General features: G+C 49.2%; 1 protein-coding gene across 1 annotated transcript; it reads right to left on the minus strand.

Moving 5' to 3' along the window:
* Positions 1–1,888: 1,888 nt before the first annotated feature.
* RNF224 (ring finger protein 224) lies at positions 1,889–11,069 on the minus strand. Its single transcript, XM_088469144.1, has 2 exons — positions 10,892–11,069; positions 1,889–2,411 (listed from the first exon to the last, which is right to left on the minus strand). The coding sequence occupies exon 2, from the start codon at positions 2,408–2,410 to the stop codon at positions 1,889–1,891; it is 522 nt and encodes a 173-aa protein (XP_088325270.1). The 5' UTR covers position 2,411; positions 10,892–11,069.
* Positions 11,070–26,965: the final 15,896 nt, after the last annotated feature.

The raw sequence follows: 26,965 nt of genomic DNA on the forward strand, positions 1-26,965 counted from the left end.
TAGTGTCACTGCCAATTATCAGTAAATATTTTAAAATGTACTGTAGGGGCCTTTTTAGCACTTGACCGGATCTGTTGCCCATATTGGGATTGAACACAAGTTGGCGGTAATTGCTCCCACATTGCGTGCATGGAACTAAATGACGGCTCAGTTATGCCGATTCAGCCACCAGCGAGTGGAGATCTCTTAGTTGCGTACACTTAGTTCCAGAGTATGCGCAGTGAAAAAGCATGCAATATACTATATGCTCCACAAATGGAAAGGCGTTCAGCGCTGAATTAGACCCATTAAGTGATATATGTTGGCGAAAAACATTTAAAACATATATATATATTTATGACATCATAACTTAAGACAACATGTGAAATTCAGTTCAAGGGCAATGCAGACGCAAAGCTCAACGTTACCTAATTGGCACTGAGAAGGGTTAAATTAATTTCAATAATTTACCAGCTGTGATCCTCTATTGCCCTCTACTGGCCAATGGTGTTTTCAGCGGTTGCTGTCAAAGTATGGAGCCCAAGATTTTGTAAAACGAAATAGAGATTAGTGTGGCAGCATTTTTAGTCAGTTTAGACAGGAGATCGGGCACGATAAAACAATTTCCGCTCGCAGACGCACGAACCCCCACATTATCCCTACAGAATATCGCGTCAGCATAAGGTAGTGTATAGTAACTCAGGATAAGCACCTGTGTTTCTTTCTCCAATTTTGTATATGTACCTCTCTCTTTCTTCTTGTGTGTATCGTTTTTTCCCCCATTGTACTTGTGTGTGTGTGTGTTGGGGGGAAAAATAAAATAAAAAATGTATTACAAAAACACCTAACTGAATTAAAAAAATATAAATTTTTAAAACATTCTACTACTCTAACAGGACACAAATTGGAAACCGTCCTCTAAAAACCACATCTGTTGAAAAGCAGAAACTCTCCCCTCTGTAACTTGAGAGGCACAAATAGCACCCATTAAAATTCACCAAACATGGCCCCAGGTGACCCTTTATAGCCTGCAGAGACCATTCATACTGCGGTCCCATCTTCAAACAACTCTCACTAAGCCGACTTTCTGAGCAACATTGCAGCACCCAGGCTGCAAAAACACCAGGGGGTATATTTACTAAAATACGGGTTTTTAGGGGTGGAGATGTTGCCCAGAGCAACCAATCACATTCTAGCTATTATCTTCTAGAAGGTGCTAGATAAATGTTAAGTAGAATCTGATTGGTTGCTCTGGGCAACATTTCCACTTCTAAAAACCCGTATTTTAGTAAATATACCTCTTGTAGTGTAGATGACAATCATCAACATTCTCCTTTATTCTCATCGTACCAACATTTTCACAGAGTTACCGCAGCTGTAATCAGTACTGCGCATGCGCGGCTTTTGTGAATGTAACAGCGTATGCGCAGCGGTAAGGTAGTGTAGGTAGGGCAAAGTATTTCCCGAAAAGCTTTCATCGCAAAAATGACAGCGTTTCGGAATAGATACTGATGGAGAGGAGGAATGATGAATAGGTCCCAAAGTCTCAGACGTGTCTGCGGCAAAAACACACAGACGCGGTCGCCGCGATTAATTAATTCTTGCACAAAATACTTTCAATTCCCTTTGCAGAGAAATTCTGACTTGTCTCCTGATTGTACTGTTTATACAACAATTCTGTATAGTAACTCTAATATCAAACAATACAGAGGATACGTGTTTATTAAAGTACAATACAAATATGATAAAAGCATTTAGAGTGTGATTCAGTCTAATATGTGTGTGAGTCACGTTCTCATAGTTAAGACCCTTATAACCCTGAAATCGTACCGTCCGCCACCAAGGATAATGGGAGATAACGCTCTGCGGCTCTTTATCAGTGGTCATTTTGCGCCAGTTTCCGGCCGTTTCACACACAAGTGCAGCAGGGGCAACAAAACCAGTTTTTGCAGCAAATCCGTCTCGGGAACTGGGGCTCAGAGACAGACTCTTGGCAACTGCCCGTGGGCTGCCGGCTAATGGGGACGTTTTTGGAGAATACTTTTAGTTCCGAGTCCATATGCAGAGTCTGGTTGGCCAATCGGGGGCTGTCCTTTTCCGACTTCACCGCTAAAAAAGCGGCCAGGTCCAGGTCCAACATGGCCACCCCTCCCCGCGGTGTCGGGGTGTTTTGGCGGCACTGCGGACACGGGATCCACCTCTGCTCATTGGTCACTGAGTCAAGCCTCCTGACGCAGGTCTGGCAGAAGGTATGGCCGCAGTACAGCCGCCTGGGGAGACGATTCGATAGGTTGTAGTTGGAAAAGCAGATGATACAGTCGATTTTTCGACTGCTTCTTTTCACCTCCTCTTCGGCCGGAAGGGTCCCGGTGATTTCGGGTTCGGCTTTGTCGGCACACTCAGGGTTGTTGTTACTGTGGAACGTGCTCATTCTGGGAAGAGAGGATGGAAGATACTGTTAGAGCAACATTTCGCTTAAACATAGAGACTGCAATAAAATAAAATGAGGTCTAATCACATGGGAATCGGTATGATTTACCGCCGGACCCAGGCCCGGCGGTTGGAATCCCGACAGCGGCATCCCGGCAGAGAAGGAAATCCCGATCGTCCAAGGTAAGTATTCTCTAACCTAATTCTACCCCCTAACCCTCCCTTAGAGGTGCCTAACCCTAACCTTCCCCCCCAGTGCCTAACCCTAACCCCCCTCTAAGTGCCTAAACCTAACCCCCCCTTCCCCGCCGCCTAAAGCTAAGTCCACCGGGTGGGGTCTAACCCTAAGTCCCCCCCTGGGGGTGCCTAACGCTAACCCCCCTTCCCCTAGCCTAAACCTAACCATCCCGGGGGGTGCCTAACCCTAAATCCCCCCCCGGGAACCCTAAACCTAACCCTCCCCCCACCCGCGGCTATCCGCGCTCGGCGCCCGGCGTCCCTTCGATCGGGATGCCAGGCACCAGTCTCCCGGCATCTGTAAAATGACAGGCAACTAGATTTAGATGCCTGTCATTTAACCCTCGCCGGGATTAAGCAGTCGGGAAGCCGGCTGTCGAGATTAGGTCCACCGGCTTCCCGACTGCATACAATCCACATGTTATAGAATTGCCCAGTAGGAAATAGAACATTTCACACTATAGGATATCTGAGAGGTGTAGTGTTTACAACATACATATATTCAACATGGCCATACAGTGCTGAAACAGCCAGGACGGCAGAGCGCCCTGTGCTGCCCCGCCCCCTAAACCCTCGACGTTGTGGCATCATGCCTAGAGCGTGGGGCTGCCGAATCTGGGAAGTAGAGCACTGCCTGGCTGCAGTGTGCCTGCCCGGACCACTAATCGCTGTAGGGTGCCGTTTGAGGCACCTCGCAAGCCACATGCAGGTGATGCCCCCTGGGCACTGCAGACTGTGCGACGGGACACAGGTCGCAGACCCCCAGTTAGGGCCCTGTGACCATAATTAAAGTCCCCCCATATTCAGAGCTGTCTTCAGCTCTAACTAATAGGCGGAATGCCACTAAGTCTAGTAAATACACTATTCAGAGCATGGGGAGAAGGATTCCGTGAAGAACTGTAGTTCCAAACTCTGCTTACGAGGCAGAAAATGGCGCCGTACGAGGTAAAATGCTTAAAATTTTAACAACACAGGAGTAACTCAGAGAACCATAAAATTATTTTAAAAAATATATTTTTTTCTAACAAATGAAAGAAAAAAAAAAATTTATGTGCCAGAGGAATCGCTCTCTGCTGATGAGGGCGATAAAAAGGCGAGACATTAGATTTATGCTAATCTTTCTGGCCTCTGAACGCAGTTTGCACTCTTTACAATTTTTAAATAAAAAATTCAGGACAGAGGAAATATACAGTAAAAAAAATTCACTAAATGGTACTAAATAATGAATGTCATTTATTTTGTATTTTATTTACCCTTTCATAATATTAACTTCGAAAACCCTGAAACTAAGAAGAGACGGTGAGAACTGTATCATATAAACAGACTAAGGTCTATTTACTAAGCACTGTTAGGAGACAGAGTGAAAAGTGATAAGAAAGTTATAAGGTACCAGCCAATCAGCTCCCAACTGTCATTTTTCAAACACAGCCAGTGAGATGACAGTTGGGAGCTGATTGGCTGGCACCTTATAACTTTCTTATCACTTTTCACTCTGTCTCCTAACACTGCTTAGTAAATAGACCCCTTAAAGGGACAATCCCAGTGACACTTCTAGGGTCAAATCATTAAAACTTGGGAATGTTCAGCTGGCAGCCATGTTGACGCAAGTATTGTAATAATAACTTCTCCTCGCATAAATCATTGTGTTTGTGCTGCAGTTTTAAAACAGCATCAGAATGGCAAATGTATTTAATAGTTAAACTTATCAAATCCTTTCCCTTATGCTGGCCATACACTAGTGCGACACGATTGATTTTACGTTTTCCCTTGAACTCCCCGGTAGCTCCCTGGCAGTCCCGACCGCACGATTTGGTGTTTTTTTCACACACGATCTGCATACGATTACGATAGATGATATGGGCCGCACATCTGATCATGCAATACAATAGAACAGCTGCGAGAGCAATCATCGGATCATATCCTACCTAAACACTACACGATTTCCACACGATTCATCGTACGGCGCTTCTAAAATCGGGCAATCGGCCCAAAATCGCGCTAGTGTATGGCCGGCTTTAGTCTGCACCTGATACGTTGCAGGCCCCCGTCTCTTTTCTGCGCTCTCAGGACCTCATTCAGAGTCGGTCGCAAGCGCCGATGCGCTCGCAACCGACTCGATGGTTAGTCCTGCGCACGCGCAGCGGCCGCACTGCGCGTGCGCAAGCCCCGGAGCGACAGAGAAGAAGCTCTGTCGCTCCGGAACTCGCTACAAAAGGGGCGGCTGTCGATGTTGACCGACAGCTCGCCCCTTTTTGTAGGCGGGCCGGGGGGGTGGTTTCCAAAACGGAGGCGTTCCTTTAGGAACGCCTACCGTTTTGTGGGCGGCCGCACTGGCATCATCAGTGATGTCAGTGGGGAGTTTCCTGCTCTTTCAGAGCAGGAAGCTCCTTGGGGCTTACGAGTGCCCAGACCCAACCTTAGGATCTGGTCGTAAGCCCCGATGGTCACAATGTTGAACACCATCAACCTGGTCGGTCGTTAAGCTGTGGGTGGTAACCCACAGCTTACCGATTGACAAGGAAGCGGTCGTTCAGGATGCAAGCGGCCGCCCTGATTCAGTGTGACCGCTTGCAACTAACGACCGCCTCTGAATGAGGTCCTCAGTGCTACTGGATTATATATTCTCCAAGGATGGCAGATCGCAAAAAAAAAAAAAAAAACGACGCATCTTATATTTTGTAACATATTTAGCATCAGAAGTAATATAATCCAGTGACAACATACGGAACCGGTCACTCAGCTAGCGACGCGTAGATCGCGTGCATAATAATGGTACGCCTTCTGGGTATGTGACCGAGGCAAAGATCTCACCTCTGTAACATCAAAGCCACAAATACCAGCTAAATTGCAGCATGGCCTCTAGAGGGACTGTGTATAGCCTGCGGCCTGGAGAGTTCACACTGCAGTCCCATCTTCAAGGGACTGTCACTAAGGTCACTTTCTGAGCTATAATGTCTTAATTTATAGCATTGGCTGCTTAGGCACAAACAGTTGTAGTGTAGATGACAAGTAACCAAAGTTACCTACTTTCTCTGAATTTCTGGTGGACTCCCAAATTTCAGACTGGGCTCTCCCGGCACACCTGAGAAAGTAGGCCAGCCCCCCGCAAGCCCACAGCTGTAGCAGGGCAAATCTGCTCTCTATGATAACTGACGATGTGAGGGGCCCGGAGCCACTCCAGCAGAGGGGGTAACTCCCCCCTCAGCCTTGCACCCTGTGTGACTCCAGTTGCACTCCGGAACTTACGCCCCCTACACAAGGGGCGTCATGCAGCAGTTTGCATTGAAACGCGCCAGTGCGGCCCTGCCCCTGGTTTACAATACCGTGAATTACTGCTCTGTACAGTGGGGGCAGCGCCACAATGATGCCATACTGTTGCCACTCCATGTATAAAATAGGAAACTCATATCTGGCCAGGCTTGCTCACTCCGACGTAGATGGCAGCGGGACGATCGAATCGTCCGCTTGTTACAGATAAAGCTGGTGGCAAGTTCGGTTTATAATAATCTGCCAGATCAGTCTCTTCTAACCACATTGGCATGACCATTGCATCATCCTCAAATGCCCAAATCTGGCCCAGTCAGCTCAGAATTGATTTGTGCCTGTAGCTAATTAAAATGACCAATGACCTCAGCCAGCATATAAGTCAAGAGCCAACCGTGTAGGGAAATGTTGAGCAACCATATATACACTGCGATCCGGTCTCTCACCAAAGCATGATTGGTGTGATTGGGTTGGAGGAGTGGATCGCGCTGCCCACGGACGTTGTATAAATGTATCACTGAACTAAAGGGCAGGGCTAGTTTGGTGCAGTACCGTTGGCAGAACAGTTGGCAGAATGCCAAATGGCAAACACCGGACAACACAGCCTATTCTAAACCTGCAACTATCCTGGCTGGAAAATCAGGACATATAAAGTCACACCCCCTGACCCCCCAAAACCATAGGAGCCTCCTGCTCACCTCTTCTGGGAATACAGGGCCTGATTCAGAGCTGAACGCTCTGACCAGTGCGCTCGCTCTGAATCAGGACCCTCCTCCATGAAAATGGAGCGTCCTCCTGGACGCTCGCATAGCTGTGGGTGACCACCCACAGCTTATGCGAGCGTTCATGATGATGGTCGCGATGGTCAAGACCATCGCGACCATCAGGCTTGCGGCGGAGACCCTGCGTAGGGTCTCGCTGCCGCAAGCCCTTTAGTGATTTTGGCTCTATCAGAGCCAAAATCACTCCCACTGACATCACTAGTGATGTCAGTGGGGCCGGCTTCAGACGGTAGGCGTTCCCATGGGAACGCCTCCGTCTGGCAGCCACGTCCCCGGCACGCCCACCAAAGGGGGCGTGCTGTCAATCAACATCGACAGCACGCCCCCTTTGGTGCGAGACCCGGAGTGACGGAGAGCCCGTCGCTATCCGGGTCTCGCGCATGCGCACGACGGAGCTCCCTCCGTCGTGCACATGCGCAGTGGGGCAACATCGACCTGCTTACGAGCATCCTGCGCTTGCGAGCGGGTCTGAATGACCCCCACAGTACCATGTTCCTTTCTGTCATCGCAAATCTGAAGTGTATTTAAAAAAAATCAGGACTATTGGCAGATATGTCCTTAAAGAGAGGTGCAAAGTACCAGAGCCCAGAACGATTATTAAATATCCAACTCACCACGAGTTGCGATGATGGATACCGAAGCAATTGAGCATTGCTCCGGCGCGGGGACAGCTGACCCGAGAATCAGCTGTCCCTGCGATCTCTAACGCTGCTAGTGATGTACTAATAATACTTACCCCTGCCGGGTGTGCCCAGGGTGCATGCGTGTCCTGAGGTCATGCATGTACACGGTTGCAGGGTACAGTTCCAGAGTCTACTCACAACTGCGCCACGAGAGGGGAGGGGCCCACACGGAGTCTGCACACAGACCATCTCCTCTCAAAAGCTACCCCTGGCGGAGGGATCCTTTTTCACAACCGGGCCTCCTTCCCAAAGGAAAGTATAGGGCTCCGGGAACCGGGATGTAGTCAGCTCACCGCCACACGGGATGCCGGCAGTCGAAATCCCGGCGGCGGAATCCTGACCCATGACCAGAATACCGGCTTCGGAATCCCGACATCAGTTGAGATGCTGACGCTAGGATCCCGAACGTAAGTATAGAGGGCCGGGTTAGCTGTTAGCTGCGGGGGGAGAGGGTTAGGTTTAGGCACCATGGGGGAGTTAGGGTTAGGCTGCAGGGCAGGGGAGGTTAGGGTTAGGCTGCGGACAAGGGGGTTTAGGTTTAGTCACTAAGGGGGGAGGGTTATGTTTATGCACTAAGGAGGTAGGGTTAGGTTTAGCCGCTAATGGGGAAGGTTAGGGTGTGGGGGGAGGGTTAGGATGCAGGAACGAAGGGCTAGGATGTGAAGGGAGGAGGGTTATGGAGCGACGGGCGGGATTCTCAGCATCGGGATGCCGCTGTTGGTCTTTTGACAGACGGCACCCCGACTGCCAGTCTCCCATACCCAACCCTCGGGAATCAACGCTAACGGTGATGCAGAGTAAGCTGTGTAATGGGCCCATGAGTAATAATGAATAGGCCCCTATGATAGAGGTGGAAGGGCTTAGGCTACATCTGGGAAAAGTGGCTTTCAATTTCGGCTGTCTGCTTGTGCCTGTGGGAGTCTGTATGATCACACACACTAAGGGGCGGATGTACTAAGCATGAAATTGCGGGTAAAACTCTAAAATTGCCCTTTTTTTCTGAGTTTTGGCTGCATTTCCATATGTACTAAGCTCCGGAATGTGATACATTCTGGCAGGGGCATAACTAAAGCCCCATAGCAATAGTGTGTAAGGGCCTCTATGTACGGAATCAGTATGATTACAGCAATTGGTGGCGGTCGGTGGGGCACAGCTAAAGGACAAGGTTTTGAAATGTACAAGAGAATACAAGAAAATTTTGTAGATTTCAAAAAACCAGAGCACACTGCAGGTGAGGACACTCGGGCAAAAACTGTGCCCGGCTTAGAGGGGGAACCTCAGGAAGTAAGCTCCAGCCCAGGGATGCAAGCTAAGTAAAGCTGTATCACCGGGACCTAAGTCTGGCAGTTCAAATCCCGACGCCGGAAGACCAGAAGTGAAGATCCCGATGGGGTAAGTAAATTAACTAACCCTAACCCTCTTCCACTCTAACCCTCCCTTAGGGGTGCCCAACCCTAACCTACCTCCCTAGTGCCTAACCCTAACCTCCCCCCTGTAAGTGCCTAAACCTAACCCCCCTCCCCGCAGCCTAAACCTAACCCTCCCAGGGGGGGTGCCTAACCATAACCTCCCCCCGGGGGTGCCTAACCCTAACCCCCCCTTCCCCTAGCCTAACCCTAACCTCCCGGGGGGTGCCTAACCCGAAGTCCCCCGCCGGGAGTCCCTAACCCTCCCCCTCCGCGCACAGGTTACCTTCGTTCGGTATGCTGGGCATCAGGCTCCCGGTGTAGAGATAATGATAGGCGTCAGGATTTCGCCGCCTATCATTAGACACCTGCAGGGATTTGACAGTCGGCAAGCCAACGGTCGGCATTTCGACCATCGGCTTCCTGACCCCATCCCTATGTACCACCCAATGCTGGAAAATGTATATAACACATGTAACTATGACAAGGAAAATGGCCGCCCTCAGCTCTGGGCCCCATAGCATCTGCACCTCTTACACCTATGGTAGTTACGCCCATGCATTCTGAAGCTTGGACCCGGTGGGTATCGCCATCTTTTGATGACGTTACCCAATAGAAGAATTTGGACTTCTTATCGGATTTCTTCTCAGAGGTATCCAATCAGATACCTCCTAGTGTCCCTTGCGGAGGCGCGCGCTGTTCTGCACATGCACAGAGGGATTTCTGGGTAATAAACCCTGGAAGTCACTCTCTAGCATCTAGTTATACATTTATTTACAGTTACAATATTTATACAAAATCCATATATTACGCAGTCGCTTTACAGAGATTATTTCATCATTTGTATCAGTCTCTGTCCTGGTTAAGTTTACAATAGATATTCCCTACCACACGGTACATACATATGGTACATACATACATACAGTACATACATATGTACATGCATGCACACACGTTAGGGTTCGTTTTTCACAGAAACTATGTAATGGTTAATTTAACCTACCATAATGTGTTTGGAGTAGGCGGAAGAAACTGGAGCACCGTGTAAACAGAGAGTACACGCAAACTCCATACAGATAGAACCCCAGCAATACTAACCACTGTGCCACTGTTACGCCCGTATACACTGAAGCAGATGTACCAGTTATCAAGTTTTTCAGAGGAAACAAATGCGGAAAGCACATTACAAACATTGCATAATATACAGTGTATTGGTGGGTTTAATAACGATTAAAGTGAGAGGTCATGAACCCTGAGGAGGCCATCTTGTTTTAAGTGCTTCATCCTTACTCCCCTTGAATCTCCCCTACCAATGATTCATGATAAATAATGTATAATATACAGTAGGGGTGAGCGTTATTTTTTGTAATACAGAATAATTCCTCATGAACTCTGAAGTGATGACAACAGAACTCAATTGTACAGATATCACATATAGGAGTTATTAGATGCATATTAACATCACTTGAATAAGATGCGTCAGCATTAAGAGTCCTTTATTAAGGCACGTAGCACGCAGGCTTCTTCCTTTTGGTCACAAAGGTCCTCAGTCACCTGTGATAGCCTTATAATTTACTGCCCATGAGTCCAGTGACTAAATAACGAGGTCTATTCACTAAGCCTTGGAGAGAGGATAAAGTACCAACCAATCAGCTCCTGTCATGCTTCAACCACAGCCTGTAGAGTGACAGGAGCTGACTGGTTGGTTCTTAGTGGTCTATTTACTAAGCAGCGTTAGGAGACAGAGTGAAAAGTGATAAGAAAGTGATAAGGTGCCAGCCAATCAGCTCCCAACTGTCATCTCACAGGCTGTGTTTGAAAAATGACAGCTGGGAGCTGATTGGCTGGCACCTTATCACTTTCTTATCACTTTTCACTCTGTCTCCTAACACTGCTTAGTAAATAGACCCCTTTATCTCCGTCTACTTTATCTCTTTCCAAGGCTTAGTGAATAGATCCCCATGGATGACATAATATTCTTATACTAGTAGGCCTGCTAGTTCAGCATGGAGTTCCTAAACCTTTACCTCACACTCAAATAACGTTGTCATAGTGCTCACCCATTATACTGTCTAACAGGACAGGTCTAGTCATTGGCATCACTACTCACCTGTTATAGCAATATAATCTGCAGGCGATTATCAGGGAATTACCGTGCGCCGTGTACTGTGAGGAGATATTTCAGCAGGTGGAGTTGTCCTCCCAGCTTATAGTGCAGGTACCTTCGGAAGAAATTCATGACCTCCGGGAAACGGCAGACACAGACGCTGTCGCACGGGTGACCCCCCGAGCTTGAGAACAGCGCCAAATTCCCATCCACACATCGAGAAATGAAACTTGGGACAAGAAGATCTCCAGGAGGCAATGAGGTCTTCATCCAGCCATGGGGGACACCTACACATCTATATATGTATGTACCTTTAGTGCCAGAGAGAGACAGAGTCGCCGCTCAGCCAGGTTTCAGCAGAGCGAAGATGCTGAAATTCTCATCGTGTCTTTGTTATGTAAGGAGGTCTCTGAGCTACTGGTTTCCAGTGCTATGTGTATCACTCCTGTAATTATGTCAGGCTCAGGTTACTGGTCAGCTAGTGTATCACACAGCAGGGACTCTGCAGAGACGGGTTTTTTACAGGGGGCTGGGCCTTACAAAGGCTCTAGAAACCCAATATACAGTGCACCTCCGCCTCTCAAGGCTCATTATTAACTCGCTCCTCCAGGCAGATGTACAGTATAAGACCGGGATGAGAGACGCTGTGTAATGCCGTAATAATAATACCGGAGAGTAAATGCAAATAAATAGATTTTAATAGTATGAAAAATGTAATTGTTGGCGGTAGAGGAAAAGGCGCAGGCTTATTAATGTAGAACTCTACCCAATCAATATAACATGACCCCCAGTATAGCAAATAGATGCCAAGGCCAACATGGACTGACTCGGCGACCATAAGCAGAGGTGGGCAATAAGAGGCCCTGCAGCTGTTGTTGAACTACAAATCCCAGCAACAGTTTTAACATGGACAAATAGCAATACTGTGGCAGGGCATGCTGGGATGTGTAGTTCTACAAAAGCTGGGGGGGCAGCGTATTGCTCACCCCTAATAGAGGGATCTGAATAGAGATGTATTATACAGCTATATATGGATTGTAGCAGATGCACTCTCTCTCTCTTTGGCGTGGGGACCCTCTGCCCCCCACATTTCTTGTTTTTCCGCAAGGTATATTAATGAAATGCAGTGTTGGGTGTATACTGTGCCACAAGCCATGGAAGAGCAGTGTGTAAAGGTGATGGTAGGTGGTGTCACCGCACTGTGACGTCGTGGAAATGCCCAGACCTGAATCCGTTGTAATCTGACATCTTGGGAGTCAGTTTGAACACCGGCTAGGCTGTTCATGGCAAGGCGAGGTGATTTATCAGGGTTCGAACGGGGCATGATAGTGGGTGCCCGACGGATGGGACATTCCATTTCCAAACTTGTGTGGACAGTCAACATGCCTCGCTCTGCGGTGTCACTAGGAAGCGCACATGGTCTTTGGTCAATAGTTTCTCTCCATTTGTGGACTGTCAGCGTAACTTCCACCATCTGAGCTTGAGTTGAAAAAGTTGTAAAATACAATCCCAAGGTTAATCCACTAGAGTGGCAGGTAAAATAATGAGGCCTAATTTTACAAATGGGTGTCGTTAACTTAGGGTGGGATGTACTAAGGTTGCGGTGACCATTCCGCCAGTCACCGCAACCTTACTAATCACATATGTACTAAGATATGCAATTAGTATCACAAAGGACAGCTCCAGGGATAAGAGCTGCCCTTTGCGAAGCAGTTGACACCGGGTGAGGGGGTCTCCGAGCGACCCCGCCCCCTCCGAGCCCATGGGAGCTTCCTGCTGGTGACCTGTGCAGGAAGCCCCGGGCTCCTCCTCCCTGCACCCAGAAGATGATTAGGAGGAGGTGGAGGTCCCAGGAGGGGCACAGGCCGGTGACCAGGACACTCAGGTGAGTGGGGGCCAGTGTTGGGCATTTTCTGGGTTTTCACTGCATTTCCATATTTCCATATGGCGAAATCCCGTTTTCGCCGGAGTGTCCTGTTCGCCGGCCCGCGCTCCTCCTGGGTCCTCCGCCTCCTCCTCCTCCTCCTTATCTTCTTCCGGGTGCAGGGAGGAAGAGGAGCCCGGAAATTTCTGCACAGGTCACCAGCAGGAAGCTCCCAGGGCTCGGATGGGGCAGGGTCCCACGGAGACCCCCTCACCCGGCGTTGGCTACTTCGCAAAGAGCAGCTCTTATCACAAGAGCTGTCCTTTGCAATATTAATCACATAAGTTAGTACATAGGTGATTAGCAGGGGCGTTTCTAGAGAGGAGGGGGCCCGTGTGCAGTCTTCGACACGGGCCCCCTCCTCTCCGCCCGGCGGCCGGCAGCCCACTGAGCTGTGCGCGGCCAGCGCTAGAGTTATAGACTCTGTGCACTAGAGTGTGCCCAGAGTCTATAGTGTATGCACAGGTCACTGGGAAAATGGCCGCGTCGGCCATATTCCCTGTACTGTGCATGCACAAATGAGGGGAAAATGGTCGCCGCGGCCATTTTCCAGTCGTTTACAGCGCCGGACTCCCGCGCCAACGTGGGACTCCGGAGAGGTAAGTAATATTATGGGTGCAGGGTATGCGGTGCGGGGCCCCCCTGGACCCAGGGGCCCGTGTTCCCCGCACACCCTGCACCCATTATAGATACGCCCCTGGTGATTAGTAAGGTTGCAGTGACTGGCGGAATGTTCACCGCAACCTTAGTACATCCCGTCCTTAATGTCAAGGCTGGTTGGTGATAATATGGAAGGCCTAGACTGATTACTCTTTGCTTGGTTTTTCAAGAGGTGAGCATTGCCTTTCCCTATAACAAAAACAAGGCCCCAGGATTCTAGGATCCAGACAAGCAGCAACTAGGCCATGCCCCCTAACTTTTCGGGAAAGGGGGCAGCATGTCCAGTGCATCCCGAGCTGTTGGGCTGCCCCTAGTTCCTCTCTTTAGTTCTTTAGTGTTAAAATGCTTTGCGCATGCTGTGCCGACTCGCACTAGTGGTGCCCCTCCTGCCATGTGGTGGCATACGCATTGCCCCTCCTACTGCACATTTGACCCCAAGTACTGAAAATTTGGCCCCACCTGCAGCACGAAGCCACATCACCCATTTTTCCAGTGCTACTTTACATTCTTTAATCCAGCCTCTAAGTGATGAAGTATAAGGTGATTATTAGATTGTGAAATTCATCGTCATGGATTAAAGTTCAAGTCCTGGGGAATTATTAGAGAATTTGGGCCAATTCTTGGAAACTTCATTCTGAAAGCAGAACCAAGTCTTGAGTTATTCTCTAATGCTCATCCAATTTCATTCTGGAATAATAGTTTATTTTTAGCCCTGCAAGGCAGAAACTGGATTATTCAGAACTCAAAAAACTGTTTATTGTTTCGTAAAGAGAAGTATTTCAATTGACCTTTTATTATGTATTACAAGGTCAAACAGCAAATATTTGTTTAAAGACTCATACACAATAGACGATGTGTGTATCAGAGCCGTAGCTACTGCTCCCGTGCCCAGTGTAGGCCACGCCCCTCCGTATGACGTCACGCGGAGGGTTCATGGCCTGCACCCAGCGCTGGGAGCGGGTGATTAAAGCAATGTCCAGAGCATCCTCCGGGCTGCTGTAAGGGCAGTGTTGTGACCGTCTCCAGCGTCCTAAGGACGCTCCAGGCGGCACTGATGCAGAGATTCTGGTCGCAGGGTGCCGTTACAGACACCCTGCTAGCCAGATGCAGGGGCCGTGGGTGACCAGTGGTGCCGCCCATAGAGCGCTGCACACCCCTAGTTATACGGCCCTGGTGTATGTTGAGCGATATGGGGGGGTGCCGGCAGAGTGTTAAGAGCGGGGCCATGCTGCATTCCGGGAGGCAGCAGGAGGGGACCTGCTGCTCTCCTCTTCGGGCGGCGCAGCCATGCGATAGACTACATTAGGACTACTCCTTTACAGAAACCCCCCGCGATTCGCGGGTCCGTAAGTAGGGGGCGGGGATAAATTACACTTTTTGCCCAATTTAGCCCCGATTCTTCCCTACGGACCCGAAAATTCCAGGTAAAATCTCCCCATCCTGCCCACCTCACTAGGAAGTTGGCTGGATGTGGGAGGTATGCCTACTCTTCCGGGGGTGCGGAGAGTAGGTATGGATGCTCTACTGCTGCTGTCAGTTCACTGATGTTAGCTGGGGAGTGAGGAGGGGTCTCCGGTAGTGGAATGCACATGGGCCTCCTCTCTTATTACGCCCCTGGCAGGGTCTGATCTAGGTGACTGAAATATCCCTGTACAGCGCTGCACTATATACATACAAGCTGATGAATATAATTAATTCTGCTAAGAGAGTCGTCTGGTTTCCGAGGACAAAGTTATGAGCCAATACTGCCATCTAGTGGATGTTTTGTAGAATAAAAGATAGTGGAAACATATCACCAGGGACATGTGACATCGGTCATTTGGAGGCTCAACCTGGCAAGAGAAACCCAAATCTAACAGCGATTTTACTGGTCTTGGTTATACTGTACTGTTTCTTGTGCTATGGGCCGTATCCAATCAGAAGTGAAAACTTGGCGCACTGTTCGCCCGAATGTGTCACGTTTCGCATCTATCGCGTCTGCTGGTTTTTGTGCAATCCTATTACAGAATACTCAAGGCATTCACTTGGAGAAAATCCTTGGCAATAGCGCCAATTGTGTTCCCTATTATACAGCTTAGCAGTTTATTCTCCCATCTCTCCTGTATAACCGTAAGAATAAAAACACAGACACATAAATTATGCGGGAAAAAAAGGTCACAGCTTTTATCATTTAACAATGGTGGGAAATAAAAGCACAAAGCAGGAATCAGCTCTAGCCCAAAATCACTTTACCAATTCTGGGGTGGCTGCCCGCCCCTGGCGCTCTTGTGTTGAGTTGGGGTGGCTGCCCGCCACTGGCACTCTTGTGTTGAGTTGGGGTGGCTGCCCGCCACTGGTGCTCTTGTGTTGAGTTGGGGTGGCTGCCCGTCACTGGCGCTCTTATGTTGAGTTGGGGTGGCTGCCTGCCACTGGTGCTCTTGTGTTGAGTTGGGATGGCTGCCTTCCACTGGCGCTCTTGTGTTGAGTTGGGGTGGCTGCCCATCACTGGTGCTCTTATGTTGAGTTGGGGTGGCTGCCCGCCCCTGGCGCTCTTGTGTTGAGTTGGGGTGGCTGCCCGCCACTGGTGCTCTTGTTTTGAGTTGGGATGGCTGCCTTCCACTGGCGCTCTTGTGTTGAGTTGGGGTGGCTGCCCGTCACTGGTGCTCTTATGTTGAGTTGGGGTGGCTGCCCGTCACTGGTGCTCTTATGTTGAGTTGGGGTGGCTGCCCGCCCCTGGCGCTCTTGTGTTGAGTTGGGGTGGCTGCCCGCCACTGGTGCTCTTGTTTTGAGTTGGGGTGGCTGCCCGTCACTGGCGCTCTTGTGTTGAGTTGGGGTGGCTGCCCACCCCTGGTGCTCTTGTGTTGAGTTGGGGTGGCTGCACGCCACTGGTGCTCTTGTGTTGAGTTGGGGTGGCTGCCCACCCCTGGTGCTCTTGTGTTGAGTTGGGGTGGCTGCACGCCAATGGTGCTCTTGTGTTGAGTTGGGATGGCTGCCCGCCACTGGCGCTCTTGTGTTGAGTTGGGGTGGCTGGCCGTCACTGGCGCTCTTGTGTTGAGTTGGGGTGGCTGCTTGCCACTGGCGCTCTTGTGTTGAGTTGGGGTGGCTGCCCGCCCCTAGCGCGCTTGTGTTGAGGTTGAACTACCACCCTCTGCCTTGGCACAGTACCCAAAGCCCACATGAGTTATACCCAAGACCTTCCTCATGGGTGAAGTCAACCTACAGCCACATAAAACAGGGGGCGGGGGCAGCGCTTCCAACTATCTCTTGCTCCATCTATGGCCACTGGCTGATGAGCTTTACCTCCAGAGCAAGGGTCCTTCAAGGAACTGATGCCACAACACCATAAGGCCTTGTATCACCCTACTAAACAACCAAACAAGTTACCAACAAACAAATCCATCCCTTCAACTGACAGGTGATCCCTACCTTGTGTATACAGTGCAGCTACGGGCCGTCCAAATTATAAAAAATATCATCTATATAATGCACAACACCAACCTGATAATGCACCAAAGGAAAAACATACTAAAGCGTTCAAACAGTACGTCACCATGCACAACTCATCAGGTATGGCTATTATAACTGACCCCTTTCCAGGAGACGACAGGTGCTGAATTAAACCAAATTTCTTAGGGATAGCATCTAATGGTGAAACCACCAAATCCGGTAAAGGTGGCAAAGGGCTGCTCATTCTTCTCAAACTAACTTCCTTTGTGATACAGCTTTACTTAGCTTTCAGCCCTGGGCTGGAGCCTACTTCCTGAGGTTCCCCCTCTAAGCCTGGCACAGTCTTTGCCCGAGTGTCCTCACCTGCAGTGGGCTCGGGAGTTTTAAAATCTACAAGATTGTCTTGTATACTTTTGTACATTGGCTTCTGTTGATTGCAAAGCATTGTCCATTAGCTGTGCCCCTGGCCGACTGCCACCAATAGCTGGAAAAAACTTACGACTGGGTTGACCTTTCTGTAATTCCCTTTTTAGGCTGTGTTACATCCAACCATATTTCTACGCCCTTGCAGCCGAAATTAATTACATCCATTCCATCAAATTTTTTCCTAAATTGTCCGTCATATCGCACATTTTACCCTGGGATTTTTCAACCATAGATTTGATGAAGTACATATACTTAAGCTGGCCGCAGACATAGCGATGTGCTCAAGATGAGCCGATGTGTACGATTTCCCTTGAAACTCTCCCCGGCAGCTCTGCACACGATCTGCACACGATTTGGTGTCCAATCTTCAAACGATCTCTCCTGCATCCAGACTGTCACAGTGCATCGGGTCCTAGATTGTCAGATCCGCCTACTGCACGGCATGTCTGACGATGTGATGTGCGACCAGCGGGGACGCGCATCGCATCGTGAGTGGGGACTCACGATTTATTCTCAGTTTGGCCATATTTTACACGATCTGTCTTTCCAATGTGTTGTACTCGGCCAGATCGGGTAAAATATCGCTATGTGTGTGGCCAGCATTAATGATGTTCTAATACTCCTCAGGGTGAGTCTCCAGATATACAGCTGTAAAGGCGTACATCCCCCGAAGTCACTTTACCTAAGATCTGTACGCCCCCTCGCCCATGCCCTCTTTTGCCTTAGCCACCTCTAAATCTGTTTTATTCTGGAATGTTAAAGTGAATATGCATCCCCGATTTAATTTTGGTTTGCACCTTAGGGTGCACACCCCTAAGGACTGCCGTGTTGGTATATTAAATAATCTCCTTTCCTTTATTTGTTACCACCCTTCCTTTGGCCATCAGCCTTTATTTCACTAGCTTAGCTATTTTAGCAGAACCACTTTCAGGGCCTGAAGAGTCTTCTCTATCACTAGAATCTATTTCTGCCAAACCTACAATCACATCAGGAATCTCGTTTGTCTCAGATTCATTTCTGTACTTTAATATTTTATCTTTGCTATGCAGGCCCACCAAGAGCCGCACCGGGCCCCGATACAAAAGGGGGCGTGACCTAATTGTGGGAGGCGTGGTCACGCCCCCTTAGGTTTAGGAAAAAGACTTGCGCGCTGGCGAGGGGGGCGCAGTGAGCCCCCTCAACCCGGCACATAACCAGTGGGGGGCGTGATTAGCTTGATTGCTCCCCCCACAGGCATAGGAGACTGCTGTCGCTGCTTCTTAGCACACAACAGCGTGATGTAAGAGGGGGGGGTGCCGGGCCCCTCCAGCGGGCCCGGGTAATTAGTATCCGCCCCCCCCTCTCGGTGCCCCTGCTGCTATGTGATTAGATCACCTACGCATACCATGAGGCAGCAACAAAATGGGAACGTCATCAGTGGGAATGTGACCATGCTGCCACATTATAAAGAGGTGCATCAACCGGACCCCATCATCGCGGGGAAAGTGGTGGACGGCCCACGCCAAGACAGGTGGCGGCACATTCCATAAAGTAACGGAGCCTCCACGCCAAGGTAGGCCTGTGTGTTTAATTTCTATATTTCGGACTGGGAACCTGAAAGACCATCTAAAAGAGCCAGGACATCCAATTTATGAGAGAGACAGGAGATGGGAGGAAGAGGGGGAGAGAGAGAGGATATAGGAGGAAGAGGGGGAGAAAGAGATGGAAGGAAGAGGAGGAGAGAGAGGAGACACCATCGGAATAATGTGGAACATTGCTCCTCTGTGCTCTCATACACCAGAGTGCACCTCCTGTCTCCGATCCACTGCCTAAATCTGCGCTCCGGTCATCTGGTCCTCTGTAACCTGCTTTCTCTCTGCTGTCTGTGAGTCTCTCATCTACTCTCCAGCATATTGCAATTGCTACTATCCAGTCTGCATACCTCGAGCCTGTGTTCAGGGTACTGCTCTCCTCCGGATCCAGTCCAGCTCAAGTTTCTGTTGTCCAGTTCCAGCATGCAATGCATCCTTTCAGTCTGTGTCCTGCATTTTAGATCTAATATGATTCAGCCTGATATCTACATTTCGGTTCAGCCCGCACATCTTCAGTCTGCTTCCTACGTTCCGGTTATAGTCCGGTTCAGCCTGCTATCTGCTGTCATCCTGACTTCAAGCAAGTCTTCTGATTACACCTCGCCTGCTCATTGCTGATTCAAGTAGACAGTTCTGGCTCTAGCCACCGAGTTCTGGTGTTGGGTTGTCTATCTTCGGAGGATTCCAGTCAGGCTATTGGTTCTCTGAGTTACCCCTTGTTCTGCACCTGAATTTTCAGTCCGGTTCAGCCCTCGCAACTTCAGTCTGCTACCTACGTTCCGGTTATTGTCCGGTCCTGCCAGCTTACCTTCAGTCTGTTTCCTCCATCTGGGATTGCATCCAGTTCAGCCTGCTTCCTATATCCTGGTTCCAGCCTGTGCAGTAATCTGAAGCATCCTGTTTATATACCATTGACTATAATAGTGCTTTCAAGTGCCAAATCGTCTGTCCGCTGCTATCCTGACTTGAAGAAAGTCCTCTGATTACACCTCGCCTGCTCATTGCAGGTTCAAGTTAGACAGTTCTGGCTCTAGCCATCCAGCTCTGGTGTTCGGATTGTCTATCTTTGGTGGATTCCAGTCGGGCTATTGGTTCTCAACTTCTCTGAGTTACCCCCTGTTCTGCATCTGAATTCTCAAATACTGGTTCTAGCTCCATGGTCTTGAGACAGGAAGATGGCGGAAGAGACAGTATAACCTGCAATACAGGGAACAGCAGCTAGTGACCAGCATACTAGTGCTTATAATAATGTGAATATGTACATAACAAATATTCACACAAATCAAACCAAAGAATCCCCAACTAATAGCTGAGGTGCAATGCTGAAATATATGATTATGTATAACATGAAGGATCACCAGTAACAAAGCATCAGGTGAGTAGGACATAGGAGAATTCAAGTGGGACTGTCCCCCCAGGACAGAGGAAACCATTGATGTCTCTAATTCCACAAACATATGACATATTGTTAGCAGAGGTCCTGCTGTCCTATATACATTTAGGTTCTTACTATGATGACATTAGCTATTGTCCTTACATTGGACACATATTGGGAGACATTTGCCCAAAGGGGTTTCTAGGGAAATGTGAGGTACATCCACCTCCATCCCCTGAATGCAGCCTATGGCGGTCACCCAAATCTGTATCTTTGGGACATTCCCCCAACAAGTGCCATAGACCCCAACGTGTTCAACTTCTCACACTACTGACAGTAGGCGTTATCTCTCCTTACCCTGTGGTCTTGTCAGGGGCGATTAGGAGGAGTAATAAACACGGCACTCACCAAGGGTAAAACCATTCCGTACTGCGTGTTGCCAACAGCCTTAGATGTCTACCCTTCACTACAGCTCTAGGAAAGAGACAACACTCTCAGTTCAAGGACGTCTCCTCCTGTTCAGGAACAGTAGTCAACAGTACAAGCAAGGGATACTAATCTCCACCCTGGTAGCCTCAGTCATCCTGTCCCACCACTTCTGCACAGCGGAGGTGGGACTATATCTCACACAGATGTGCAATGGGGATGCGACTGGGCCAGGGTTGGGGAAGACAGGACACACACAGAGATGTTGCTCACCGTGGTCGCACTTGTCACCTTCTGCTTCGCCTCTGCTGGACTTAGAATGACACCACCCACAAAATACTCTACGTAAACCTATAGTATGCCGTCCCTACATCAACTAGTTGTCTATGTACACAAACCTACCTAGCTCTAACTCTATGGTAACAATGAAATAACATAATAACTTAAGGTGTGGTGCCGTCTATTCTAGCCCTTTCAACCTAGAAATTCCACGCAGTGACAATACACAACAGTCTTATTTTTTCCAAAGGCAAATGTAATACACTGTGTGAACAGACCATACAATTCTGTCCCTACGCCAATGCTCCTCTTCCCAATTCCGGGGGCCCATGAGGCATTAATGGCCCATCAGCCTTTTCACTGCCAGAGCTGCCACACAGAAATGTAACCCCTCTTACCCTATAATGCAGACTTCCCCAAGTTTTCCTCAGAGACCTCACCAGAGATTTACAATCTTTTAAATGAATAATCCAAAGAGAAGGCCTAATGCCCTAGAGATTGACCTAGCGCCACCTACCATTGGTAGTTTGAGATTCCTATTAAAGGGGCCTACTGCTGGTGAGTTTTATAGCTGGTGAGTTTTATTAAGTGACTTGGGCCTAAAGCCTAGAGCCACTTGTTGATAGGCCTTTGACCTACCTAATTGGCCTTTGGACCTGCTTAATTGGGCCACAGGTCTGAAACCTGACTATACTAACGGGCCTTGTCCCCAACAACCCTGGTGGTCTAAGGCCCATATTCAGTTAGAGGCGAAAAGTCAGAAAAGTTTTGCCTGTCCGACTTTCCGCCTCATTCGCCTGTTTAAGAGACGAAATCCTTGTGTGCGCGTCCCCGCTTTTCACCCTATTCTATTCCACAACAGGCGAAAACGGAAAGCGGCGAATGCAGAACTGGCGGGAAAGTACTGTCAGAAGTGGGGAATTCAGTCTGTACCCCCAAAAAAAGATGCACTAACTTAGGGAATCAATATACAGTAGATGTGTATAATAGCCCTAATAAAGCTATTTTGGGTAATTAAGTTGTGTAAATTGCTTCTTATTAGCGTCTTTGCAAAAGTGGCGAAGAATGGCATAAAGCTGTATTTTTGTGTGAAAATAAGTTGTCCAGTCAAATTTGGGGTACTTGAACATGGGTGCTAGCATATTCTTATGTCTCCAAAGTGAATTTGAGAAAAAAATTGAAAAATCCACCTGCAATCCCAAAAACACCTGACCCATCCTTGCAGGCCCCAAGAAGCCTATTTCACTAGTTTTTATGCTTGTCCCCCCACTTTTTCAGCCCAAAAATGACATCTTTCTTTGGGGTGCTCTTAGGGGGGAGGGTTTTGGAGGGGGGAGGGGTTGGGAGATTTGTCCTTTGGAGGGCTGTCCCAAGGGTTCGGAGTCGTTTCCCCACCTTACCCAGACTTATTCTCTATCATCTCCTCCCCCATGTTACCCACCTCCCCAATTACCCATTGCTTCATATGAGTGTGTCCTGGTCTATACCAATCCCACCTACCATGTTGTGCACCATGTTCCAACCTCTGCAGCTTGAAGGGTGAGGAGGGAAATACTTGTTCTTATTCCTCCTAGGAGGATTAGTACAGGGGAATGCTATCACCCCATCAGTACACTCAGGAGGTGCCGCAAAGTTCCCCCAGTGAATCCCCAACACGTCTTTCAAGTATGACAACTGCACCGCCATAGAGTAAACTAAGTGGTCGAAAACCTGTGGCTTTAGTCTTGCAAAATGTGTTCATTGTGACCTTCCACCAGCAGCCCAGACAGGAGACATATTGGCCGAAGCCATGAACATGATGTAAAGGGTATGAGAACTTAGGCCCTCATTCAGAGCCGTACGCTCTGAGCAGAGCGCACGCTCTGAATGAGGGCCGGGCTCCATTTTCATGGAGCGTCCTCCTGGACGCTCGTATAGCTGTGGGTCACCACCCACAGGCTATACGAGCGTGCATTTTGATGGCCGCGATGGTCGTGACCATCGCGACCATCGAAATTGCGAGCCGGAGCCTGCGGTTGAGGTTTTCAACCGCAAGCTCCGGAGTGATTTTGGCTCTATCAGAGCCAAAATCACTCCCACTGACATCACTAGTGATGTCAGTGGGCCGGCTTCTGACGGGAGGCGTTCCCGTGGGAACGCCCCCGTCAGGGAGGCACGCCCACCAAAGGGGGCGTGCTGTCAATCAACATTGACAGCACGCCCCCTTTGATCGGACACAACGAGCGAAGGAAAGTCCTTCGCTCGTCGTGTCTGGCGCATGCGCACGACGGAGCTCCCTCCGTCGTGCGCATGCTCAGTGCAGACCATCGACCCACTTGCGAGCGGACAGCCGCTCACGAGTGGGTCTGAATCAGGCCCTTAGTCTGTATGATCGTTTTAATTTGTGTGGTAATTATATCCAATCCTGGTGCTTTATTATGAGGAAATTAGATGATTGCTGCATCTATTTCCTCTTCTGTAATTGGGGTATCATGATATATGACCAGGGCCCGATCTGTGTGTAGTTTCTATGTTCTCCTTGTGTATGCATGGGCTTCCCAAACACCAAAAACATACTGGTACATATTCTCTGTACAGCATGTAATGCACATGTACTCCTATAATCACTTTATTCTACCAATGCTACTCCCCCTGCCTCCCCCCCCTATATCCCCCATACACCGCACAGCACCCCCAACACCACCTTCCATCACAAATATCCCATCTGCACCTCAGATATCAGTGGCGTAATACTAGAAACCTGTGTCGAGTATCTGTAACTCTGCAGCGTCAGGTCAGAGCGAGTATCTAGAACTCCGCAGTGTCAGCTCTGTGTGAGCATCTGTAACTCTGCAGCGTCAGGTCTGAGCGAGCATCTGTAACGCTTCAGCATCAGAGTCTGAGCGAGCATCTGTATCTCAGCAGCGTCAGGTCTGAGCGAGCATCTGTAACGCTGCAGCATCAGAGTCTGAGTGAGCATCTGTAACTCTGCAGCGTCAGGTCAGAGCGAGCATCTGTAACTCCGCAGCGTCAGGTCAGAGCGAGCATCTGTAACTCCGCAGCGTCAGGTCAGAGCAAGCAACCGTAACTCCACAGCGTCAGGTCTGAGCGAGCATCTGTAACTCCGCAGCGTCAGGTCTGAGTGAGCATCTGTAACTCCGCAGCGTCAGGTCAGAGCAAGAATCTATAACTCTGCAGCGTCAGGTCAGAGCGAGTATCTGTAACTCTGCAGTGTCAGCTCTATGTGAGCATCTGTAACTCTGCAGCGTCAGGTCAGAGCGAGTATCTGTAACACTGCAGCATCAGAGTCTGAGTGAGCATCTGTAACTCCGCAGCGTCAGGTCTGAGCAAGCATCTGTAACTCCACAGCATCAGAGTCTGAGTAAGCATCTGTAACTCCGCAGCGTCAGGTCTGAGCGAGCATCTGTAACTCCGCAGCATCAGAGTCTGAGTAAGCATCTGTAACTCCGCAGCATCAGGTCTGAGCGAGTATCTGTAACTCCGCAGGGTCAGGTCTGAGCGAGTATCTGTAACTCCTCAGGGTCAGGTCTGAGCGAGTTTCTGTAACTCCGCAGTGTCAGCTCTATGTGAGCATCTGTAACTCTGCAGCGTCAGGTCAGAGCGAGTATCTGTAACTCCGCAGCATCAGGTCTGAGTGAGCATCTGTAACTCCGCAGCGTCAGGTCTGAGCGAGCATCTGTAACTCCGCAGCGTCAGGTCTGAGCGAGCAACTGTAACACTGCAGCATCAGAGTCTGAGTGAGCATCTGTAACTCCGCAGCGTCAGGTCTGAGCGAGCATCTGTAACTCCACAGCATCACAGTCTGAGTAAGCATCTGTAACTCCGCAGCGTCAGGTCTGAGCGAGTATCTGTAACTCCGCAGGGTCAGGTCTCAGCGAGTTTCTGTAACTCCGCAGTGTCAGGTCTGAGCGAGCATCTGTAACACCACCGCTGCAGAGTCTGAGAGAGCATATGTAACTCCGCAGCGTCAGGTCTGAGCGAGCATCTGTAACACCACCGCTGCAGAGTCTGAGAGAGCATCTGTAACTCCGCAGTGTCAGGTCTGAGCGAGCATCTGTAACACCACCGCTGCAGAGTCTGAGAGAGCATCTGTAACTCCGCAGTGTCAGGTCTGAGCGAGCATCTGTAACACCACCGCTGCAGAGTCTGAGAGAGCATCTGTAACTCCGCAGTGTCAGGTCTGAGCGAGCATCTGTAACTCCGCAGCGTCAGGTCTGAGGGAGTATCTATAACTCCGCAGTGTCAGGTCTGAGCTAGCATCTGTAACTCCGCAGTGTCAGGTCTGAGCGAGCATCTGTAACACTACCGCTGCAGAGTCTGAGAGAGCATATGTAACTCCGCAGCGTCAGGTCTGAGCGAGCATCTGTAACACTACCGCTGCAGAGTCTGAGAGAGCATCTGTAACTCCGCAGTGTCAGGTCTGAGCGAGCATCTGTAACACCACCGCTGCAGAGTCTGAGAGAGCATCTGTAACTCCGCAGTGTCAGGTCTGAGCGAGCATCTGTAACACCACCGCTGCAGAGTCTGAGAGAGCATCTGTAACTCCGCAGTGTCAGGTCTGAGCGAGCATCTGTAACTCTGCTGCGTCAGGTCTGAGGGAGTATCTATAACTCCGCAGTGTCAGGTCTGAGCTAGCATCTGTAACTCTGCAGTGTCAGGTCTGAGCGAGCATCTGTAACACCACCGCTGCAGAGTCTGAGAGAGCATCTGTAACTCCGCAGTGTCAGGTCTGAGCGAGCATCTGTAACTCCGCAGCGTCAGGTCTGAGGGAGTATCTATAGCTCCGCAGTGTCAGGTCTGAGCTAGCATCTGTAACTCCGCAGTGTCAGGTCTGAGAGAGCATCTGTAACTCCGCAGTGTCAGGTCTGAGAGAGCATCTGTAACTCCGCAGCGTCAGGTCTGAGGGAGTATCTATAACTCCGCAGTGTCAGGTCTGAGCTAGCATCTGTAACTCCGCAGTGTCAGGTCTGAGCGAGCAACTGTAACGCTGATGCTTTAACATAGACTAGAATAGGATCTGCAGATTTACTAACGGTCGGTTTTAAAGCCAACCAAAACCTGATGACAAAACCGCCCAAACAATAAATCTGCCTGTTGCAGGCGAGTTTGGAAGAAGCACTGCACAGACCATTATTATCTATGCAGGCTTTGTTTGGTTAAATTGTAAATACAGGGTTATTTTTTTTTTAATAGTTCATGTTCTGTACAGGCAGACTACAGATCCTAGCAAGCCTGCCCCGGCATGCCTGTACTTGTGGAACAACAAGTGTCAGCATGCCCGGACATTAAGCACCCACTGACACCTTCCCGACGGTTAGTAAATTTACCCCTTGGTGTCTGTGTGATATGAGTCTCTGATAGGCGCTCTATCCCCCAGTTACTGTACTTATAACAAGCTATTTTCTTATTGTAGCTTAATGACCCTGTCAGTGAGATCCCTGATTATAATCACACTGCAGCCAGCACCGGATCCCATGACATGAAAGTCCTGTCGCCATAATACACACGTTAATAACTTAAATCCTACGTTAAAAATGAATGGAGTATTTACAACATGGATACATGTCCCTGATGTAGAGGCGAAGGCAAGGCTGTAATTGCCCCAGTATCACATGGGTGTAACTAAATGCACATATTTGCCTGTACGTAGAGTTGTACGCGTCTTTGCCGATGGGCCTTCCCTATCTGTACGCTCTGTTTGATAGCCCATGTTACTATCAGACATGTTGGTTTCCTCCTTTAGCTGCTATATATAAACTGAAGGGGGGGGGCAGAGTATTGAGGGAGACGTCCCCTTACTCTGACGATGGGGCTCATTCACATTAGTCTTTGCACCACATTGGCTTTGATCAAAATTCATTGTTGGTAAGTACATACACCATGATTACGTACCCCAAAATCTTTTCATCAGCTCTGCTATGACTGACTGCCCCCTAAAATCATCTCTCCAATAATGCTTCATGCGTCAAAGGGCGTTATAGACCTTAAAC

The sequence above is a fragment of the Taudactylus pleione genome, unplaced genomic scaffold (genome assembly GCF_031769625.1).
Source record: "Taudactylus pleione unplaced genomic scaffold, aTauple2 ptg000013l, whole genome shotgun sequence".
NCBI lineage: Eukaryota > Metazoa > Chordata > Amphibia > Anura > Myobatrachidae > Taudactylus > Taudactylus pleione.

Excerpts from the sequence above, each read along its gene's own strand:
- RNF224 (XM_088469144.1), bottom strand. The coding sequence starts at position 2,410 with ATGAGCACGTTCCACAGTAACAACAACCCTGAGTGTGCCGACAAAGCC.